The sequence below is a fragment of the Salvelinus sp. IW2-2015 genome, linkage group LG6.1 (assembly GCF_002910315.2).
Source record: "Salvelinus sp. IW2-2015 linkage group LG6.1, ASM291031v2, whole genome shotgun sequence".
In the NCBI taxonomy this organism is placed as follows: Eukaryota; Metazoa; Chordata; class Actinopteri; order Salmoniformes; family Salmonidae; genus Salvelinus; species Salvelinus sp. IW2-2015.
In genome coordinates this window covers 2,365,761-2,387,458 of record NC_036845.1, presented here as the reverse complement: position 1 = coordinate 2,387,458, position 21,698 = coordinate 2,365,761, and the positions used below count along the sequence as shown (strand labels likewise).

The window sequence follows — 21,698 nt, the reverse complement described above, 5'->3', positions numbered from 1 at the left end:
GTTTTAATGACTCCAACCTAAGTGTATGTAAACTTCCGACTTCAACTGTATACTGAGATCATGTGACAGATCATGCGACACTTATATTGCACACAGGTGGACTTTATTTAACTAATTATGTGACTTCTGAAGGTAATTGGTTGCACCAGATCTTATTTAGGGGCTTCATAGCAAAGGGGGTGAATACATATGCACACACCACTTTTCTGTTTTTCATTTTTTTAGAATTTTTATAAACAAGTCATATTTTTCATTTCACTTCACCAATTTGGACTATTTTGTGTATGTCCATTACGTGAAATCCAAATAAAAATCCATTTAAATTACAGGTTGTAATTGTCAGGTTTTGGCCAGGACTGTTCAGGTTTTGGTCACTAGATGTCCCCATTGCACCTTTTTTGTACCTTTTGTTTTTTCCTTGCTCTAATTATTGTTTGCACCTGTGTGTCATTCCCTTGTTAGTATTTAAACCCTGTGTGTTCCTCAGTTCTTTGCTCAGTGTTTGTATGTTAGCACCCAGCCCCAGCCTTGTTGTGAACATATATTTCTCTTATTGGATTTTCCAGAGGTTCTCTGGTTTAGTGCTTGTGTATTTTTGAGTAGTCTTTTGAGGTTTGTTTTTCCCTGCTGTTTTTACCACTTTGTGGAGTTTCTTTGTATTTTGGAGGATATCCATTTTGTGCCTCTTGGCTTTATTTTGGACGTGGTGGATTTATATTCTTTGCCTGAAGATCTTGTCCTTTTATTAAACCACCATCTCTAGTACTGCTGAGTCTGCCTCATCTTCTGGGTTCTGCCGACTTAGTGACTGTTTCTCTCACCGGGTCCTGACAGTAATGCAACAAAATAGGAAAAACGCCAAGGGGGGTGACTTTACAGTCAAATGAATACACACAATACAATGTTGTTTTCTGTACGTCTGCTTCCAGATGCTCCAAGGAACGTTTCTGTTCAGGTCAGCCCGAGCCCCGAGGTAGTGAAAGGCAGTCGTCTGACTCTGACCTGCAACAATAACGCCAACCCTGCAGCAGAGACCTACACCTGGTTTCAGAGGACAGGAACGCTAACTTCACTAAGATTAGGGATGGGGAAAGAACACACCTTCAAAGAAATAGATTCTGATGACAGTGGACTGTACTTCTGTATGGCCCAGAATGCCCTCGGATCACAGAACTTTACAGAACTGGAGTTGAAAGTTAAAGGTACTGCAACACTTCTGCACTTCTTGTATGTCACGCTGTTGTGATATCTGCCCTGTGTATCTCAACAAAACAATGGCATGCCGACAGGGATATGAAGTTACAGTATATGATCTGATCAGGTTTAATAGTGTATTTTCTCTTGTGTTCCAGAATCAGCCCATTTAATGGTGGTCCTGGCAGCATTTGGGGCTATCTTCCTGGTCACAGCAGTGATTGTGGTGCTCTACATTTACATAAAAAGGTGAGTGGTTTGAAAATGTCTTATAAAGAACTAAACATATATTATAGTGCACCGAAGGGTGATCAGAGGAAAGTAAAGTACGAACAGTGGCCTTACTGTGGTTGTCATTGCGAATGGGCTAGGTTGTCATTGCAAAACAAACCTTACACATTGACTTTTTTTCTGTTTTTCTTAATTAAAAAAACAGCTCGTATGAAAGTTGAATGGTAAATGTGGAAATCAATCCCATTGAACTTTGAGTTAATTAAAATATGCCAATGAGTAGAAAGAGTCATTCTATGTCAGGGGCCAGTGCTCAGTATTTTGACTGTATTCTGACTGTTAGTTACAGAAAGCAACCTTTTCTAGACCAGAGGACATCTATGAAAACATGAGACGGTCAGCCAAGCCGATCACTGATCCTGATGCATGAATTACGCAGAGCTCAATATCAGGCCTGCTCCTTCACACAGGTAAATAACCACAGAGTGAGTGAGACGCTCACAGTAAATTGCACAAGGAAAATAATATGTATCAAAACAATTGCATAATAACTTGCAAAAACATGTACCCAACAATGCAACAACAGGCTTACATTACGTAGTATCTGTAATATAGTAATAACTGATAGGTAAATACAAATATAGATCTGCACTAAAACCTGTTCCCTTTAAAAGGAGGCAGCTGAATAACAAGGCAGAGGATGACGATGCAGTTATCTACAGCCAACTACAAACACACTGAGGTGGTCAGAGAACTTTGCTATCTAGACCTCAAGGCCTACAGTATGGTAAACTCAAGAAAAGTGAATGAAAAAAAAGCATGTTAAGTGACATTTTTTAATTAGCAAAATACATAGCTGTTATATTGTATGTGTATGTACAAACAATGTACAGTGTACAATATACAAAATAAACAGTAAAAAAGTAGATAATTATACAAATACAAACATAAAATGATTACATGAGCACACAGGGTATGCCATTTAACAACAGATTATAAAAAAATAAGCATATCATATTGCTCTGTAATATATAAGAGCTATGTATATTTCTCATGATTTCAACACTTGAAGAGATGTAATTTTGGCAGGTCCTTATTTGTTAATGTTATTATGCTAGATTCTGTATACTGTTAATATGTTAGGATAAACATTCCTTATTAAATAATGATATGTCACTTACAGATTGTTTGCAGATTAAAATGAACATAAACTTCAATAAACAATGAGTTATGATTAAATTAATGAACTACGAAGGTCTCCCTGACAAATTACAGCAGCCTTAATGTACTGAAATATAACAAGAATGTACTGAAATATAAAAGCAAGGAAATGTAACACTTAACATGAGATTACACAGTGCTGGATGAAATTACAACCATCTGTTGATGTTAGACATTACAGTTCACAGAACTTTCCGAATCCTTATTCTTTCTCAACTTGGACTGTCCTGGGAACTCTCCAAAAACATTTAACTAAGACCCCCAACTCACAATACTTCCTCCTTTCTACTTTGGCATTTAAAGGTTCCATTCTTCAGATACTAGGATGTCACTTCCTGTTCAGTAACTCAGGCCTCTGTGGCAGGATCTCCAATGGGGGACATTTTCCTGATAAGAAATCATAGGTCAGGTTAGAAATAAAACACAACTCAATACAACTAGCCATGGAAATATTTAATGAGTCATTAGCTCAGTAACTAAATATGCACATGCAAATACAGGAAAATAAGCCTATTCATTCTGAGAGGGTATTCCCGTGTTCGTCAGCTCAAGTCATGAAAGACTCTAGCAGTGGCAAGTGGGTGGTGGCTACCTAACAATTAAAATGGGTATAAAGAAATGGCTACGGGTGTCACTTTGCACATGGGTATATTAGTTATAATTGAATTAGTCAGTGATCAAACACATTTTCTGACTTGTAAGTGTGGAGGTGCCTCTTTTTGCCATTTTTTATGGATCATAGCCCGTTTAGGGCGAGGGTGGGCTGTGTCCACTCCTCTGACATCGTCATCGGCCACCTACTCGAATTTGGTGAGGGGTGCTTTGTCGCACGTGACCTCCGCCTGCAACCCATTATTTGCCCCATTTTGTGAGTGCAGTTTTGGGATTCTATCCCTCGGTATGCCAAGCCTATTCAACTTCAAGCCTCTGCATTGAAGGACACACATAAACTGAGGTTCAGGACGGTTCATATAGAGAAACACACATAACCACACTACAACCCTCTGAATATGTTACATTGAGGAACAGGCAGACAGTAGGCTAGAGAACAGTTTTACCCATTACAGGTGCAGTCACCCTCCTCCACAGTCTTCTTCCCAGGGACCTTCTGCCCAAACACCTTGACAGCCAGGAACATCAGCATGCCGCAGCGGTTGATATAGCAACAGGTGGCGTCCACAGCAATCAGTAGCACCAAAAAGATGAGCATGACAATACCTGCCACAGCCCCTTTCCCCATCCCACCCTTATTCATCTTGGCTACTGAAGGGGAAGAAGGGAGGGGATGAAAGGGAGGGAGAGAAGGAGAGAGAGACAGAGAGAGGGAGAGATAATCATATTTAAACTCTTAAACTTAAACAATTTATCCTGCTCTGGCTGCTCTGTTTTGTAACTGTTTTATTTCAGAGATATTTTCCTCTCTATTGGGCAATAGTCTGTTTTCCAGAATGTGACTGTTGTAAAGCTGTGAAACAGCTCATAAGGAATGACATCATCAAATAATGAACTAAATGATGGCACCTGTGCCTGTTTACCAGCTCTGACGGGGACTCTGGAAAAACTATTGTAAGGTGAGAGTGCAGAAAGGGTGCACATGCTCAGACCCCACGGGAGCGTCTCGTCAGCTAGACAAGCGAAATGTTTTTAAATGTTTTAAATGTTTAGTGTAAATGTGGTAAATGTGTTTAGTTGTTAGGAGTAACTTTTTAAATTACAGTGTGGGTTATGAAGGGAGGGCAGAACAGTTATTGTAGCTTAAGAGGGCTGGGTCCTATATGTGCCTTCATCACTATCGTGTGGGTCTTTTGACTGTTTGTATTGGTTCAAGCACCTGTCTGCAGTGAAGTCGCATGCTTTAAGAGTATTTGATATCCAGTTTGCCGTGTAACTGCATGTTCCCACCTTTGTGTGCAGTGTCACCTCCTAGTGTGTAATTAAGCTCATAGCCTATGTGTGCCTTACACCACAGTCTTCTTCTTACTCAGGCTCAGTTGCATAGACCGCAGAAATATAGTAGGGCGTCTCTCTGAGATATTCTACGCTGTCTTATGAAATTAAATGTTTTATAAAGTATATAATTGTTTGCTATATTGTTGTTGAGTTCTGGTGTATCCTTCACTCAGACAAACCGGTTAATCAAAAGGTGGTGGCAGCACTACGCTACTCAGCTCAATCCAGTATTTGTCCCACCTCTCGGAAGGTCTCAAGCTTTAATTCACTACTACAGTATGTTATAGCAGCTTACCAGGCTGTGGGACATTGAAGTTCAGCTTGGCTGGGCTGGAGGAGCCGTAGGAGTTGACGGCTAGCACCTCCATGTGGTAGTCTGATTTATACTGCAGGTCATGGAGGTTGATCACTGTCGAGTTGGACGGCAGGTCCTTCACCTTCCAGTCCTCGTCCACCTTATTCTAAGAGAAAGAGAGGGGGGGTGTAAGGTCTTGCACACTCTGTAATGTCTTGATCTTTTGTCTTCACTGAAGAACAAAAATGCATGCATACTCACCACTCTGTAACGGACAATGTAGTGGATAATGGGGGAGCCTCCGCTGTCCAACTGTGTTAAAGTGATTGAGAACATATTGCCCTCAACCTTCCCCTTGCTGGCCACCAGGACCGGCCTGTCTGGTTCCCCTGGGGATGGAGGGAGGGAGGGAAGGCAGTGTGTTGGTACAGTAGGTACAGAGGTCAGGGGTGTTAATGCATCAGCCAGCTTATAACTAAACAGTGTGTGAAACTGTTGTAGTAAAATCTACTGTCATGTTAGGGAGGCTGGTTATCTATGAAAAACTGACTTTTCAGAGTTTCTCGACACGTGTCAGTACTTTACCTCCTGCGGGGCCGAATGCCGATGGAATGGGATGATGTCATCAGGAGCGGGGAAATAATGGAGCATGAATAGCCGTCAGCGAGCAGGTGAGGATGTCATGTGGATGATCATGTGACAGTGGAATGAGTGAATGATGGCAGATGAACATTTCTTCCAGCCAATATAGACAGACACTCAAAACAGTAGGCAATATGGATATAGCTTGTTAACACAAGTAATGCAGTTTGAACAATGATAGTTGGTGACATTTAATAATAATTATACTGCATTTGCCTAGATATGATGCGATTGGGAGTGAGGAGAGAGAGAGGAGGAAGAGGAGGGTGACACTCACGTATGCCCTGTGTGCGGACGGTGAGCGCGTCTGAGAAGCCACCCTGACCCAGGTGGTTCCGAGGGGCAAACCGGACAGAGTAGGAGGTGTAGGGAATCAGATCTGTGATCACCAGGGGGTCTGCACACAAACAACAGAGTGCATGAACACACACATATCACTTTTATTTATATATATATATATATTGGCTTCATCTTAACTGTCTCAAACATCATCTACAGTATTTCATTAAATAGTTTGGGCACTGAGAGTCAGGTTTTTACCTGTGGACTGGATGACTCTCTCCTGCCAATTGTTCTCACGTCCTGTCTTCCACTGGAGGGTGAAGTGGGTGATGGGAGAGCCCCCGTCCACCAGGGAAGCCCCCAGGGTGAAGTGGACCGACGTGGGCCCTGGGGTGCCACTTACCTGTGATGCTTTACCTGGCCAGGCTGGGGGAGGAGAAATGAGAGAAAGATGGAGAACGAGAGGGAGGAAGGAGAGGGAAATAGGAAGAAAGGATGGAGGTGAAGAGCAGTTCAAAGACAGAGGTGAAGAGGGCATGTCAGACATGAAAGAATAAGAACATTGCCGTTAGAAACAAAAAACGGTGAACACTGCAAATGTAAATAGAGTACCTACACTTTAGCTAAAATCTCCCAATGTTTTCAGTTGTTTTAGAATTTTATAGTGGTTTGTGGCTGCTTGTCCCTTTATAGAAAGGTAAAAACCGATTGAATCAACGTTATTTCCATGTCATTTAAACCCCAAAAAATGTATGCGATGACATTGAATCAACGTGGAAAACTGTTTGGATTTGAAAAAATGTATCAATGTAAGTGAATTTCATATTTTTTTCACCCGACTTTTAACCTAAATCCAATGACTTGGTGACATTTTTGGATGATTTTACGTTGAATTCACGTTGAGCTGACGTCTGTGTCCAGTGGAATGTTGTGTTAGCACTAAGTATTATCATAACAGAGTAGGAAGGTCAAGAGTGGCCTTACTCTGCAGGCTGAAATCTGTGGAGGCGTTGCCAGCAGGACTGATAGCCATGCAGCTGTACAGCCCTCCATCTGAGGGAGTCACATTGTCAATTACCAGGACATAGCCATCCTCCATTCTCACTCGACCTCCACCAGCGTCCTGTATCCACACAAACACAACCAGACAGGAACTCAGAGGAGAGAAATATAACAATAAAATTCTCTGCCTGATTCTCCCCCAATATTTTTTGTAATTAATGCCACTGTGTGAATGTATGATCTGTCTTACCACTGTTAGCAGGTGGTCATTGTTGGTCTTCCTGACCCACTGCAGTGCGGGCATAGGGTGTCCTGAGACGTTACAGGACACTGAGAGAGTCTGGCCTGGCTCCACCTTCATCTTCTCCTGGCTCAGCACTGCTACAGGATGCTCTGTAAACACGTACAGAACATGAGACAGGACAAACTGAGTGCTTTGTGTAACAATAAACAAATTATAATAGATAAAAATGTGTAAATTATTAACATATGTGCATCTTCTGTTAAATAGGAAAAATTATTGTGAGTTGTGTGTTCAGATGGCTTCGAAGACCCGCAAGATATTGGTATTATGTATGGTTAAGCCAGCAAGATATTGGCATTGTATCTGGTTAGGGAGTGAAAGTTATTTATAATAAGGGTTACATGGAGAAAAACGGACCTCTCTGAAATGAAAATGGATGGGCCTCCCTTCAGCAAAATACATTTCAAATCAAATTGTCTTTGTCACATGCCCCACATGCTCACATGCATCTGGGTCTCGCCTAACCCATCTGGGTGGAGTATGCCCGGAACACTCTTCCCAGTTCTGCCACGGGACTCTCCCCTTTCGAGTGCTCCATGGGCTATCAGCCTCCACTCTTCCCTGAACAAGAGCAGGAGGTCAGCGTATCCTCGGCCCAGATGTTTGTCCGCCGCTGTCGACGTACCTGGAGAAGAGCCAGGGCGGCTATTCTCAAGACCATCTCCAGGTATCGACAAGTGGACCGTCGCCGGACCCCAGCTCCCTACTACCGCAGAGGGTATGGCTTTCCACTCGGGATCTGCCCCTTCGGGTAGAGTTTCGCAAGCTGTCTCCCTGGTTCATTGGTCCTTTTCCCATCTCCAGAGTCCTGAGTTCCACTGCTGTCACGCCCTGATCTGTTTCACCTGTCCTTGTGATTGTCTTCACCCCCTCCAGGTGTCGCTTATTTTCCCCAGTGTATTTATCCCTGTGTTTCCTGTCTCTCTGTGCCAGTTCATCTTGTATGTTTAGTCAAGTCAACCAGCGTGTTTTTCCCATACTCCTTTGCTATTCCCCTTTTTCTAGTCCTCCCGGTTTTGACCCTTGCCTGTTTCTGGACTCTGCACCCGCCTGCCTGACCATTCTGCCTACCTTGACCACGAGCCTGTCTGCCACTCTGTACCTCCTGGACTCTGATCTGGTTTTGACGTTTTTTCCTGTCCAAGACCATTCTCTTGCCTACCCGTTTGGATTATTAAACATTGTAAGACTCCAACCATCTTCCTCCTGTGTCTGCATCTGGGTCTCGCCTTGTGCCTTGATACCTTTTGAGGATCTGGGGACCCATGCCAAATCTTTTCAGTCTCCTGGGGGGGGGGGAAAGGTTTTGTCGTGCCCTCTTCACGACTGTCTTGGAATGTTTTACCTAAACCCTCCCTGAACGCTTGAAAAACAAACAAGTGACCCTCCCCTATACCCCAAATAATAATAAAAACATAAAGTGGATAGCAGAGAACATGTCTTCCATCTACCCTCATTTCTTGGACAGACCAGAGCCTTAGATATGAAGTTTTAGAAACTGTTATTTGTCCTGTAAGCAATACATGGCAGCACATTAATTTTGATCGCGCACAGGGCTGCGGACATGGCCAGAAGTTTGTGGGTTCGCAGACCACCGTGGACAAGAGTAAAAGTGGAAATATTTCCTTTATAGTAAAAGCATTACATAAATCTATAATCATATTTGCAGGTCCGAGAACAAAATAGCCTTCTATAAACCTTTCATGCAATTCTAAGTCATTTTACATATTAGTAGAATATTTTTTAATAGCACACAAACTACCAAAATGACAGGCTAAGAATGGACAGAGAGTTGTCCCTATGTGTTCATCTTATCATATTTCTCTAATGCCAAATCAGTGTGTCTTGTTTAAATGAAACTTTCCCTGTTTGCAAATAATTAAATCTTCTACATCATGAGGAATCTTGAAGTTAGGCCTACTTTTCCAGCACAGACAGAGTAGGCCTACCGACACAGAAAAATGTAAGCTTTAACTGCTGGTTACTCTTCTTACATGGCTTAACCCAACGAGAGAACAGAAGTGTTTCCCTAAAAGCTGTCCGGGTTTAAACATCTTCTATGGCACAACACGTGAATAGATTAATAAATTGATAGTGATAGAAGTATGTGAACAAAAATATAATCGCAACATGCAACAATTTTACTGAGTTACAGTTCATAGAAGGAAATCATTCAATTGAAATAAATAAATTAGGCCCTAATCTATGGATTTCACATGACTTGGCAGGGGAGCAGCCATGGGTTGGCCTGGGAGGGAATAGGCCCACCCACTTGGGAGCCAGGTCCACCCACTGGGGAGCTAGGCCCACTAAATCAGAATTAGTTTATCCCCACAAAATGGCTTTATTAAAGACAGAAATACTCCTCAGCACCAACCCTTCCCCTCCTCAGACTATCTCGCAGGTGAAGAAGCCGGATGTGGAGGTCCTGGGCTGGCGTGGTTACACATGGTGTGCGGTTGTGAGGCCGGTTGGATGTACTGCCAAATTCTTTAAAATGACATTGGAGGCGGCTTATGGTAGAGAACTGAACATTCAATTCTCTAGCAACAGCTCTGTTGGACATTCCTGCAGTCAGCATGCCAATTGTACACTCCCTCAAAACATCTGTGGCATTGTGTTGTGTGACAAAACTGCACATTTTATTTTATTTTTTATTTAAAAAAAAATCCCCCCTTTTCTCCCCAATTTTCATGGTATCCAATCGCTAGTAATTACTATTTTGTCTCATCGCTACAACTCCCGTACGGGCTCGGGAGAGACGAAGGTCGAAAGCCATGCATCCTCCGAAGCACAACCCAACCAAGCCACACTGCTTCTTAACACAGTGCGCCTCCAACCCGGAAACCAGCCGCACCAATGTGTCGGAGGAAACACCGTGCACCTGGCCCCCTCGGTTAGCGCGCACTGCGCCCGGCCCGCCACAGGAGTCGCTGGTGCGCGATGAGACAAGGATATCCCTACCGGCCAAACCCTCCCTAATCCGGACGACGCTAGGCCAATTGTGCGTCGCCTCACGGACCTCCCGGTCGCGGCCGGCTGCGACAGAGCCTGGGCGCGAACCCAGAGTCTCTGGTGGCAACTGCACATTTTAGAGTTGTCTTTATTGTCCCCAGCACAAGTTGCACCTGTTTAATGATCGTGCTGTTTAATGAGCTTCTTGATATGCCACACCTGTCAAGTGGATGGATTATTTTGTTAAAGGAGAAATGCTCATTAACAGGGATGCAAACAAATTTGTGCACAACATTTAAGAGAAATAAGCTTTCTGTGTGAATGGAACATTTCTGCGATCTTCTATTTCAGCTAATGAAAAATGGAACCAACACTTTACATGTTGCGTTTAGATTACTTCCCAAGCAAAGTCAGGTTTTTGTCCTTGGCTGTAGAAGGTTGTAGCTCAGCCTCTGAATGTCAAAGAAACTAAACAATGATATCCCCATATGCATCTGGGTCATGTCTTTCCCAGGTATTGCACAGCGTGTTTCTAGCATAAAGCATCACGGACCATTGCGTTGTTATAACGCTTTCCAAATACTGAGTTGCACCACCTTTTGTCCTTAATTTTTCGGGGCATGGACTACAAGGTGTCGAACTCCAATGCTTCCCACAGTTGTGTCAAGTTGGCTGGATGTCATTTGGTTGGTGGACCATTCTTGATACACATGGGAAACTGTTGAGCGTGAAAAACCCAGCAGCATTGCAGTCCTTGACAGACTCATACCGGTGCACCTGGCACCTACTACAATACCCCGTTCAAAGGCACTTAAATCTTTTGTCTTGCCCATTAAAGTTCTGAATGGTACACATAATCCATGTCTCAATTGTCTCAAGGCTTAAAAATCCTTCTTTAACCTGTCTTCTCCCCTTCATCTACACTGATTGAATAACAGGTGACATCAATAAGGGATCATAGTGTTCAGCTGGATTAACCTGGTGAGTCTATGTCATCAAAAGAGCAGGTGTTTTGTACATTTAGTGTAGATCACTTTACATAATAGGATCTGTTTCATTTTCTTAAAAATCTTAAGCTAACAAGGGGTAGGCCTGTGATTTTTGCCATTTTTAAAAATAAAAGGTAGGCTTATGGCATACTCTCTCATACCCCCTCAATTTGAATCTTGAGGGGGTATGGAGGTAGGCTGGAGGTAGGCTGTTTAAAGAGTACATGGTGGATGGAGGAATTGACTGACACATCTATGGATATAACAGCCTATTCTGTCTTTCAAACAGGTAGGCCTACCTCTTATTTCTTAAATAGGAAGAAATATGCTCCAACACAAAGCCCTCTTGTTGTTAGTAAAGTCTAATTAAAATGAAGACCGTGACTACTTGAATTTGCCTACTTTCAGCACCATGAGCTGTCCATTTCCGATTGTACCGCAGCTCCTGCGTCAAGTTTTAGCACCACAACGTAAGTTACTCAAATATGGCTTATTTTGACGTAGTCTATAGGCTGGACTGCACGCAAGGCCTACTCAAAAATGATTTTTGGAAAAAGACTTTGACTCTCCCCCTGAACTGCCACTTTAGGCCTATACAGCACAGCCATTGGTTAGGCAGCACACAAAAAAGGTTTTGATCAGCAAGAGCAGAGCAGGCCAGAGCTCAGGGTTGGAAAATCCATTACAGTGTGTAATGCAGCCTAGTTTAATTTACACCATCCCAGCAGCTATCTTACAAATATAACTTTGCTCTGTGCTTCTGCAAGCATGCATTTCATAGCCTATAGCCTATAGGCTATGGATCATTTGATTGAGACCACACTAAACAGCCTATAGGCACACCTGATATTGTGTGACCAGTGGAGAATCAGAGATGAGGGGCGGCATCAGGCACACATCGATATATAGCCTTCTAAGCAACTAATTTTAAAACACTAAGAAATATTGGAATTTCATAAATTACAAATTACATGGCCCTCCCCAGACCTAGATTTGAAAAAATAATAATAAACCTTCAACTTGGCTAAAATTGAAAAACCATGAACCTTTTTTTTTTCCTCAAAAGGTACCCATTCTGTTCATGAATCTTTCTGAAAACACCTGAAGATTACATTTTTTAAATTCTCTGATGGGAGACACAAACTTCTACTTTTCCCTGGTTGAAAATGTTACACGGGTAATGGGTTTGAATGGGATCAAATGGTTTGTTATCCGAAACAGCTGCTGTTGGCTCAGGCTCACTAGACTGTCTGACAGAAAATGGTTGCTTACACAGAATCAAATTCTCCATGATATCTCTGTATATCAGGAACATAAACATCTGGAAGGAAGTATTCAAATACTGTTATTTTGGAGAAAGCTTGGTCTTGTGAAGCTAAAGCTGTTTGTTTCCAGGAGGAGTGTGTTTCCTGATGTTCTCTAACAAACCACACCTGAGACATCCAGCATGATCATGGCACTGCTCTCTGCGATCTTATTCTTGGCCGTGCAGATGTACTCTCCATAGTCGCTCCTGACTACGGACGAGATAATCAGCTCGCTCTTGTCTGAGTTGTACTTGTAGCGGGACTCATCTGAAGAGTCTGGGCTGAGGAGGGAAGCGCCAACAGACAGACAGACAGAAGTGAGGCCTAGTGCTACAGAACATTAGCACACTGCTGATAAGGAAGCTGACAGGAAGTGAGACACACAGTCAACCACCACACAGACAGGATGGCACGCCATATTAGCGGTGCACTGAGACATAAATGACCACATAAATATAGACACACTGGAGGCCTTCACCCAAACATACACTTTCCAATACACACTAGTTTTTCTCTCTCTCTCTCGCTCACTGTTACATTCCCCAGTTTCTGTGTTTTGGGTTTGTATGTGTGTATTTCAGGAAATGGCTTCCTGGATTCTAAGCAGCTGATTGGTCGGCCCCATCGATGATTGGAGCTCTGAACCCTCCCTCTCCACAGGGGAAACAGCTGTTTTCAAATACCAACTTACCAACTAATTACCAACTAATTATTCTGTTTTATTTGTTCCCAGGGGGGAAGGGGAAGGCACCTTGGGAGTGCTTAGGCAAGAGGCCTGCGGACATACATAACCTGTAGTATTTACTGTCTATGCACACTAGGCAAGACCTGGGCGGACCACCCCCTGTATTTTGGTTAGTGCGCCAGGAGGTGCTAAAAGGTTAGGTAAGTAGTGGGTAGGCAGGTAAGGTAGGAGAGGGGATTCTTTAACTTTAACTTTCTTAGCTTTGGTTCCATCCAGCCCCTTTTCCCCACATTACCGTGTTAAGGAAATAAATTCCCTGTAAACGGTAATATTCTCTGCCTCTGTCATCCTTACCCGCATCTACAATCACATACCTCTTTCACTCCACGGGGAGTTGAGTGTAGCAGGGTGTTGCGTTCCCTCCTCCAAGAGGCGTACGTAACACTCTCTGTGTTACTGCAAAACTGTTTCGAGCAGGATACTCTGGCTTTTCACACATGCACATCAGTGCGAGGAAGCACCCCCCCCACACACACACACACTCACATTGTCCAGATGATGTTTGGTTGGGGGACTCCCTCGACCAGGCAGCTGAGGGAGACATTGGTCTCTGGTCCGGCCGTGACTTTCTTCACCTCCTCATGGATCTTCACTGTGGGAGGAACTACGGCAGGAGGGTCAGAGGAGACATGATTTATTTTAGTCAACAACAACACACATCCACTGGTCTATACAGAGTTTATACAAAATAAAGATCCTAAAATATCCTTTATTCCCTCCTTTACTTTGAGTAACCCCACCGTTGACGAAGATGGAGATGACGTGCTTTTTGAAAATGGGCCGGTCCTTGATTTTAGCCTCACAGGTATATGATCCGCGATCCTTCCTGTTGATGTTGTTGATCTGTAGAGAGTTGTCTTTCAGTCTTGTGATCCGACCTGCTGGGAGCAAAAGACGGCAACAGGGAAAAGAAAGAGCAGCGTCAGGAACACGTTCTGTCTGCTTAATCATCAATATAACCAATCTTGAAAAAGCAATCACCCTCTCTAAAGTTGTCAATGGTGACGTTCACATGAAACAGGGTCAGGGATTGTCTGACAGTTATTTTCAGTGTGTTTTGTCCCTCTGGAAAAAGAAGACAGATTGAATCAGATGTTTCCCGGGGAAGAGTCTGGAAAACATCCCTCGATTTGACGGCAAATCGGAATAGTCTATGAGCTACGTGACCCCTTCTGCCCCTCAACAGCCTGTCCACCATCGCCACCTCTCCATCGGTCACAGGCAGGCAGCAGTTAGTGTGAGGAGCTAGGAAGCTAAGAGACTATACCACATGAACAATCAGAAGCGAGGTTACCCCTCCTACCGTCAGAGTGCAATTTCTGATGGTCCCTCTCCCAGTTGACTTCCACCACCGGCTTGCCAGTGACCACGCAGGTGATGACCACATCTTGACCCTCCAGGAACTCATGATAGGCTGGTGTTTGCCCGAAGGATGGCGGCTCTGGGTGAGTTGAGAGAGGGATGGAGAGTTCGAAAGTGTCATTCTGTGTGTGTGTTTGGTTTTCCTATCCTCAAGGATAATTTCACCGGTCCCCACAAGGAAAATGGATATTTCAGGCTTAGGGTTTAGGGTTATGAAATAGGGTTATGGGTTAGGGTTAGGAATTGAGTTGAGAGTTTGGTGTTAAGGTTGGGGTTAAGGTTAGGGGTCAGAGAAAACAAGGATACTTAAACAAACGTGTATGTGTGTGTGTGTGACAAGGATATGAGCTATGTGGCATCTTTGATCTTGCAAGACAACACTAATTAGCTCAATACTCAAACAATACGAGAAATACCCTTCAACACTGACTCTTGGTCATATTAGCCAGGTGAAAAGTTTTACTTTAAACATCTTACCGTAGACAAAGATGGTATAAGATACATCCTCTCTGTGGCCTGTCTCAAATTCACAGAGGCATGTGTACCGTCCTGTATCCTCTATCTTGGCATTCCTGATTAACAGTTTTGACGATGTCTCATCCACTTTCTCAACCTGGTCATCTTCAGCATCCTCTCCATCTTTCTGCCAGGTGATGTCTCCTTCCCCACCAGCTAAGAGGGGTTATGTGTAATTGTGTGTATCATATATTAATATTTTGTAAAGGATATATAAATTCATAAACTGCATATGCCAGTGTACTTCAATATGCAGAAGACATTCTACCCTTTACATTTTCTGCATTATATTGTATTTGTTCAACCATGGTAAGATGCTGCTCTTATGGAAATGCCAGAACATTGTACCAACCTTTGCAGAGGAGCATGACATTCTCCCCCAGCAACACATCTGGTTTGCTGGTGATGATTTCCATTTTGGCCTCTGACACAGTGAGGAAGAAGAGCAATATTAGAACAACCTTTCAGACACCTAACAGTAACACCACTTGAAACTTCTATATTCTGGAATAACTATTGAAATGGAGAACCTAGAGCCAAACATTTGGGCATGCCTATCGACTTGACTAAGAACACATTAGTGTGATTAATCAAATACCACCAAATCACACCTGTCCTGTATGTTCTACACTGTATCTCTACTAGACTGTGACGATGCACTCATCAACACTATACATTTACAAGAGAGATCAGTTGATTGATTTGACCTGGGAAACCTGCAGAAGGAGAGAGGTCTCAATTGCTCCTGTCAACGCTGAAGCCCTGCAGATTGCCATCAGCCATCAGACAGAGCATGTGTGTACCGTATTGTCCTACTGTTTTACTGGAGATAGTAAGTTAGGCCTATAAATAGGCTCCTAGGAACTAATTGCAGCACGCTGACAGGCGACCAGGAAAAGACAAGCAGGGAACTTGGCAGTGGTGGACTTCCTGAGCAGGACGCTATTCCTTCCTGTATTGAGGCTGAGACAGGCTGCATGGCTGTGGCTGAGAATAGCTCTGTGGCTGTGGATGAGACAGGCTCTATGTCTGCGCCCCAATTCTCTTATATGGCCACATCTCCTTCAGCTCATAACTTACTTTCTTTCTGTCCTTTGTCTGTTGGCCACTGAAAAGTGAAATGGTTGGATAGATTTCCATGAAACTCAGTAGAGATAGAATAAAGAGAGAGAATAAAAATCTATTTTTTTAACATATGAGATAACCAAACTCAGTATTCTCTCCTATGTCCTAGCATTCGGGATGCTGTATAGTTGTAGCACCACATTCATGAGGAATGTGTTGAAAGAACTATATATTGTACATGTAGGGAAAATTGGCAAGGAAAATGTTCACTTCAGTTAGCTCTGAATCCCTTAGGTAAGATTAAAAAACATGTCAATGACAAGTAAGACAATCAAGTTCAGTGCATCTCATGACAGAACACAAACTGTGAACCTGTCACGATCGTCTTCTTTAGAGAGAGTGGACCAAGGCGCAGCGTGTGCAAAATACATCTTCTCTTTATTTTGAAGAAGAACAAACGAAAAACAAAACGACGAACGTGAAGCTATAAATGACTAAGTGCAAACATGCAACATAGACTAGACAGACAACTACCCACAAAAGCCTACTGCCTATGGCTGCCTTAAATATGGCTCCCAATCAGAGACAATGAATGACAGCTGTCTCTGATTGAGACCCAATCTAGGCAGCCATAGACATAACTAGACAACCTCACTCTTCTCTACCCCATACACATACAACACCCATAGACAAACAAAACACACAAAGACAACCCACCCCAACTCACGCCCTGACCAACTAAATAAATAAAAGGAAAAGGAACAATAGGTCAGGAACGTGACATAACCCCCCCTTAAGGTGAGAACTCCGGGTCGCACCAGCATAAAGTCTTGGGAGGGTCTGGGTGGGCGTCTGTCCACGGTGGCGGCTCTGGCGCTGGTCGTGGTCCCCACCCCACCATAGTCACTACCCGCTTTAGTAGCCTCCTCCAAATGGCCACCCTCCAAATAAACCCCACTGGATTAAGGGGCAGCACCGGACTAGGGCAGCACCGGACGTGCAGGGCAGCACCGGACTGAGGGGCAGCACCGGACTGAGGGGCAGCACCGGACTGAGGGGCAGCACGGACTGAGGGCAGCACCGGACTGAGGGGCAGCACCGGACTGAGGGGCACACCGGACTGAGGGGCAGCACCAGGATAAGGGGCAGCACCAGGATAAGGGGCAGCACCAGGATGAGGGCAGCACCAGGATGAGGGCAGCACCAGGAGGAGGGGCAGCACCAGATGGGGCAACACCAGAATGACTGGCGGATCCTGGCTGCTGCTCTGGCGGATCCTGGCGGCTGGCTCTGGCGGATCTGGCTGGCTGGCTCTGCGGATCCTGGCTGGCTGGCCTGGCGGATCCTGGCTGGCTGGCTCTGGCGGATCCTGGCTGGCTGGCTCTGGCGGATCCTGGCTGGCTGGCTCTGGCGGATCCTGGCTGGCTGGCTCTGGCGGATCCTGGCTGGATGATGGCTTAATGCTGGATGACGGCTCTGGCTGGTCATGGCTGATGACGGCTCTGCTGGTCATGGCTGGATGAGCTTGGTGCTGATGACGGCTCTGGCTGGTCATGGCTGGATGACGGCTCTGGCTGGTCATGGCTGGATGACGGCTCTGGCTGGTCATGGCTGGATGACGGCTCTGGCTGGTCATGGCTGGATGACGGCTTCTGCTGGTCATGGCTCGCTGACGGCTCTGGCTGGTCATGGCTCGCTGACCGGCTCTGGTGGTCATGGCTCGCTGACGGCTTCTGGGTTCATGGCTCGCTGACGCTCTGGCTGTTCATGGCTCGCTTACGGCTCTGGCTGGATATGTTCTGGCGGAGCTCCTGGCTTACCTGTTGCGGAAGGCTCTGGCTGATCCTGTCTGCGGAAGGTCTGGCTGATCCTGTCTGGCGGAAGGCTCTGGCTGGATCTCCTGTCTGGCGGAAGGCTTTGGCTGCTCCTGTCTCTGGCGGAAGGCTCTAGCGGCTCCTTGTCTGGCGGAATGCTCTACCTACACGCATATACTACGGCAAGGCTCTAGCCGGCTCTCCTGACTGTGTCACAGTGTAGACAGAGTGACGGACCCGTCCCCACTATCCTCTGGCGAGCTCCTGCTTGACACAGACACTAGCCCCTTCGAGCTAGGGTATCAGTTGCTAGAAGACTACCGGGCGGTCTTCACGACGACTTACCTCACTGGGGGGCTCCATGACACCACATACCTCTCTGCCATTGGCTGACTCGGACAAGTGGTACAAGAGACTACCGGCGTCTCCCACGGCCATTTCCGTCCGAGAGGTCTCTAACACACCATCATCACCCCCCCGTCAGTGATCATGTGCTCGGCGACAGCTGTGAGCAAGAACTCAGCGGGCCTGTCCTACCCGCTACCTCGGTATGTCGTACCAACAGGGCAACACAATGTACCCGCTCTTGGTCGTGCGAACGTAGCTAAGACACATAGCGAAGACCTCGACCTGCATGCTCCCCGACTCCACCGTGCATATGACGATGTGCTACCACGCCGACTAGAACTACCCCCATCTGTAGAGCCTGGGGGCGTTCAGTGTGTAGAAGACTATCGGCTCTCCCACACTTACCTCCGGACGGTCTACACCACTACCCCCCTCTGACTGGTACAGTGTAAAGACTACGGCTCTCTCACACTGAGCCTCCGGCCGGGTACAACTGGTAACACCAAATGGTACTCTTGAGCCCCTCTGCAACTGGGGAATCATCGATGCACTATATAACAGTCAATACGGCTTGCGGTGCCACACATACCTACAGGAACGCACGATCCGTAACTATCAAGCGAGACCTATATACCCCCGGCTTCGTGTCATCTGTACCGGCCTTACAGGGTGGTTTACTGTAGAGTGGACGTGACAGGCCGTCTCTACTACAGGGCCACGATGACCTGCTGAGAAGAAACAGTGCGTACAGACTCTGGAGACGCACAGGAGGCTAGGCTGGGTGCCGGGACTGGAGCACTGTGTAACGGACTGGAGAACACGCACCTACAGGCTAGTGCGTGGAGGAAACAGGGCTCTTGAAGACGCACTGGAAGCTGGTCGTGTGTAGGTTACTGGCTGGAGGCGGTGACGGTGGCGCGGAAATCCCGACCGTGCAGGCGTACTGGCTCCCTTGAGCATGGAAGCCTGCCCAACCTTACCTGGTTTACTCCCGTCGCCCGACATGCGGCGGAGGGGATAAACGCACCGGCATGTAGGCGACCGGGGACACCATGCGTAAGGCTGTGCATGTTAAGCCGGCCCGGAGACGCAACTGTGGCCAGATGTGTAGAGCCGGCTTCATGGCACTTGGCTCAATGCTCAATCTGGCCCGGCCGATACGAGGAGCTGGTATGTACCGCACCGGGCTGTGCACACGTACAGGAGACACCATGCGCTCTACTGCGTAACACGGTGTCTGCCCGTACTCTCGCTCTCCACGGTAAGTACAGGGAGTGGGCGCAGGTTTCCTACCTGACTTCGCCACTCTCCCTCTAAGCCCCCCCCCAAGAAATGTTGGGGGTTTACTCACAGGCTTCCTTGTACCCTCATAACTCCGGTTCCTCTCTCCGGTTGCCTCTGCTCTCCTAATCACCTCCAGCTGTTCCCATGGGAGGCGATCTCTTCCAGCTCGGATCTCCTCCCATGTGTTGCAACCCTTGCCGTCCAATACATCCTCCCATGTCCACGAGTCCTGGTTACTTTGCCGCTGTTGTTGGTTCCGCTCACGCTGCTTGATCCATGGTTGGTGGGTAGTTCTGTCACGATCGTCTTCTTTAGAGAGAGTGGACCAAGGCGCAGCGTGTGCAAAATACATCTTCTCTTTATTTTGAAGAAGAACAAACGAAAAACAAAAACGACGAACGTGAAGCTATAAATGACTAAGTGCAAACATGCAACATAGACTAGACATAGACAACTACCCACAAAAGCCTACTGCCTATGGCTGCCTTAAATATGGCTCCCAATCAGAGACAATGAATGACAGCTGTCTCTGATTGAGACCCAATCTAGGCAGCCATAGACATAACTAGACAACCTCACTCTTCTCTACCCCATWCACATACAACACCCATAGACTAAACAAAACACACAAAGACAACCCACCCCAACTCACGCCCTGACCAACTAAATAAATAAAAGGAAAAGGAACAATAGGTCAGGAACGTGACAGAACCATGTTCCCTGTGAGGAGATTTTAATTTGAGCCAGTTTGCTACAGCAGGAAAATAATCCTGCAGCAACAGGAAATGTGTATTATTATGTGGATTATAATGAATTTACATTTTTGTAGGGGTTGATAAATGTATCTTAAGGGAAAATCAAGTCTGAAATTTCAAAGTGGAAATTACAAACTTCAGAAGCCTTTTTAAACACACACCAAGTTTTAAATGTCCTACATCAGAGGAAAGTTCTCCTGCAACAGGTTGATCAAATTTGTTACGTTCTGACCTTAGTTCTTTTGTTATTTCTTTGTTTTAGTATGGTCAGGGCGTGAGTTGGGTGGGTTATCTATGTTCATTTTTCTATGTTGGTTTTTTCATTTGGCCTGGTATGATTCTCAATCAGAGGCAGGTGTCGTTAGTTGTCTCTGATTGAGAGTCATACTTAGGTAGCCTTTTTCCACCTGGGTTTTGTGGGTGGTTATTTTCCGTGTCAGTGTTTGTCCCACACGGAACTGTTTCGGTTTGTATTTCACGTTTTGTTTCTGTGTTAGTTTGTATCATTAAAATATATTATGGACACATACCACGCTGTGCATTGGTCCTCCGATCCTTGTTACTACTCCTCCTCAGTTGAGGAGGAGGACAGCCGTTACAAAATTAAAATCCTACATTTGTAGCAGTGATATGATCATCAGATATAGGCTATACCAGCTCTGATATACTAATTTTTAATATCTATATATTAATATATTGGATATGGATGAATTCAATTGCTGCCAAGGGTTTTAATGAAAACACTGAAGTATAAATACCACATATTCAAAGAAATGAACTCCAACAGTGACATTTTTTGTCTATATATGTCTACATATTTAAACTGTAGGCAAATCCATATAGACAACTAATAAACAAATAAATAATTGAATAAATACAATTAAAAACAAAAAATAGTCCCACTCCCAACAAATATAAAAGTAGGCCTAATTAATATGATTATTTATAGAAATATTCAAACCTTGAAGAAGTGTTTAGGATTTTGTATTCTTACCTGAAAAACCAAGGACCAGCATTATGGAACACATTCTCAAGATGAGCATCGATTCAGCCATTTCTACCTCAACGTTGTCACTGTCCTCAATGAATGGATCGATGTAGTCCTTGACACCTGCTGCATGCAATTGCGCGCCAAATACAACAGTGGTGGAAACATGTGTTTCATGCCTTTATAGGCAAGAGGTGAGAACCAGGGAGACACAGTTACCCCACAATCTCTTAAATCTCTGCACGCCCCCCTCCCCTGCTGCCTATCCACACCCCTTAACATTTTTGATTCAGATCATCCACCGGGGAAAATGAATGCTCGAAAGTAGCCTTCCCTACCCTATCAGGCGCCACCGCAGGCCCCTGCCTCCCCTCCAAAACACCGTATAAAAGGAACTCCGCACTCTCCACTCCCCCAGGGACGAGATAGAAGATATTTTTATCACTCGA

The 21,698-nt window shown here is 45.1% G+C and overlaps 1 protein-coding gene and 2 long non-coding RNA genes across 6 annotated transcripts; 2 read left to right on the top strand and 1 right to left on the bottom strand.

The window, feature by feature from the left end:
- Window positions 1-344: 344 nt before the first annotated feature.
- On the top strand, window positions 345-2,756 carry LOC111964882 (uncharacterized). The gene is made up of 5 exons (XR_002877450.2): window positions 345-612; window positions 930-1,202; window positions 1,353-1,443; window positions 1,769-1,895; window positions 2,100-2,756. It is a non-coding gene; the product is annotated as an uncharacterized lncRNA (long non-coding RNA).
- Window positions 2,242-21,435, bottom strand: LOC111964881 (neural cell adhesion molecule 1-like). 4 transcript variants are annotated; one of them, XM_070443896.1, is made up of 15 exons: window positions 21,256-21,435; window positions 15,348-15,419; window positions 14,957-15,151; window positions 14,421-14,558; window positions 13,843-13,998; window positions 13,604-13,721; window positions 12,499-12,653; window positions 7,068-7,210; window positions 6,800-6,938; window positions 6,074-6,241; window positions 5,811-5,930; window positions 5,153-5,280; window positions 4,892-5,057; window positions 3,705-3,906; window positions 2,242-3,033 (listed from the first exon to the last, which is right to left on the bottom strand). In XM_070443896.1, the coding sequence occupies exons 1-15, from the start codon at window positions 21,314-21,316 to the stop codon at window positions 2,994-2,996; spliced, it is 2,001 nt and encodes a 666-aa protein (XP_070299997.1). In that variant the 5' UTR covers window positions 21,317-21,435; the 3' UTR covers window positions 2,242-2,993. The 4 variants fall into 4 exon arrangements, with proteins under 4 accessions (XP_070299997.1, XP_023844503.1, XP_070299998.1 ...); XM_023988735.2 differs by having other exon boundaries at window positions 3,705-3,909; window positions 21,256-21,434; XM_070443897.1 differs by having other exon boundaries at window positions 3,705-3,909; window positions 13,858-13,998; window positions 21,256-21,433.
- LOC139027876 (uncharacterized) lies at window positions 3,976-5,828 on the top strand. The gene is made up of 3 exons (XR_011480016.1): window positions 3,976-4,217; window positions 5,449-5,562; window positions 5,754-5,828. It is a non-coding gene; the product is annotated as an uncharacterized lncRNA (long non-coding RNA).
- Window positions 21,436-21,698: the final 263 nt, after the last annotated feature.

Bases quoted from the DNA above. Each gene is read 5' to 3' on its own strand.
- LOC111964881 (XM_023988735.2), bottom strand. From the start codon at position 21,316: ATGGCTGAATCGATGCTCATCTTGAGAATGTGTTCCATAATGCTGGTC. The intron at 15,152-15,347 runs GTTGGTACAATG...AACCCCTCTTAG, and splicing joins TGTCATGCTCCTCTGCAAAG to CTGGTGGGGAAGGAGACATC. The intron at 6,242-6,799 runs GTAAGGCCACTC...CTCCTCCCCCAG, and splicing joins CACAGATTTCAGCCTGCAGA to CCTGGCCAGGTAAAGCATCA.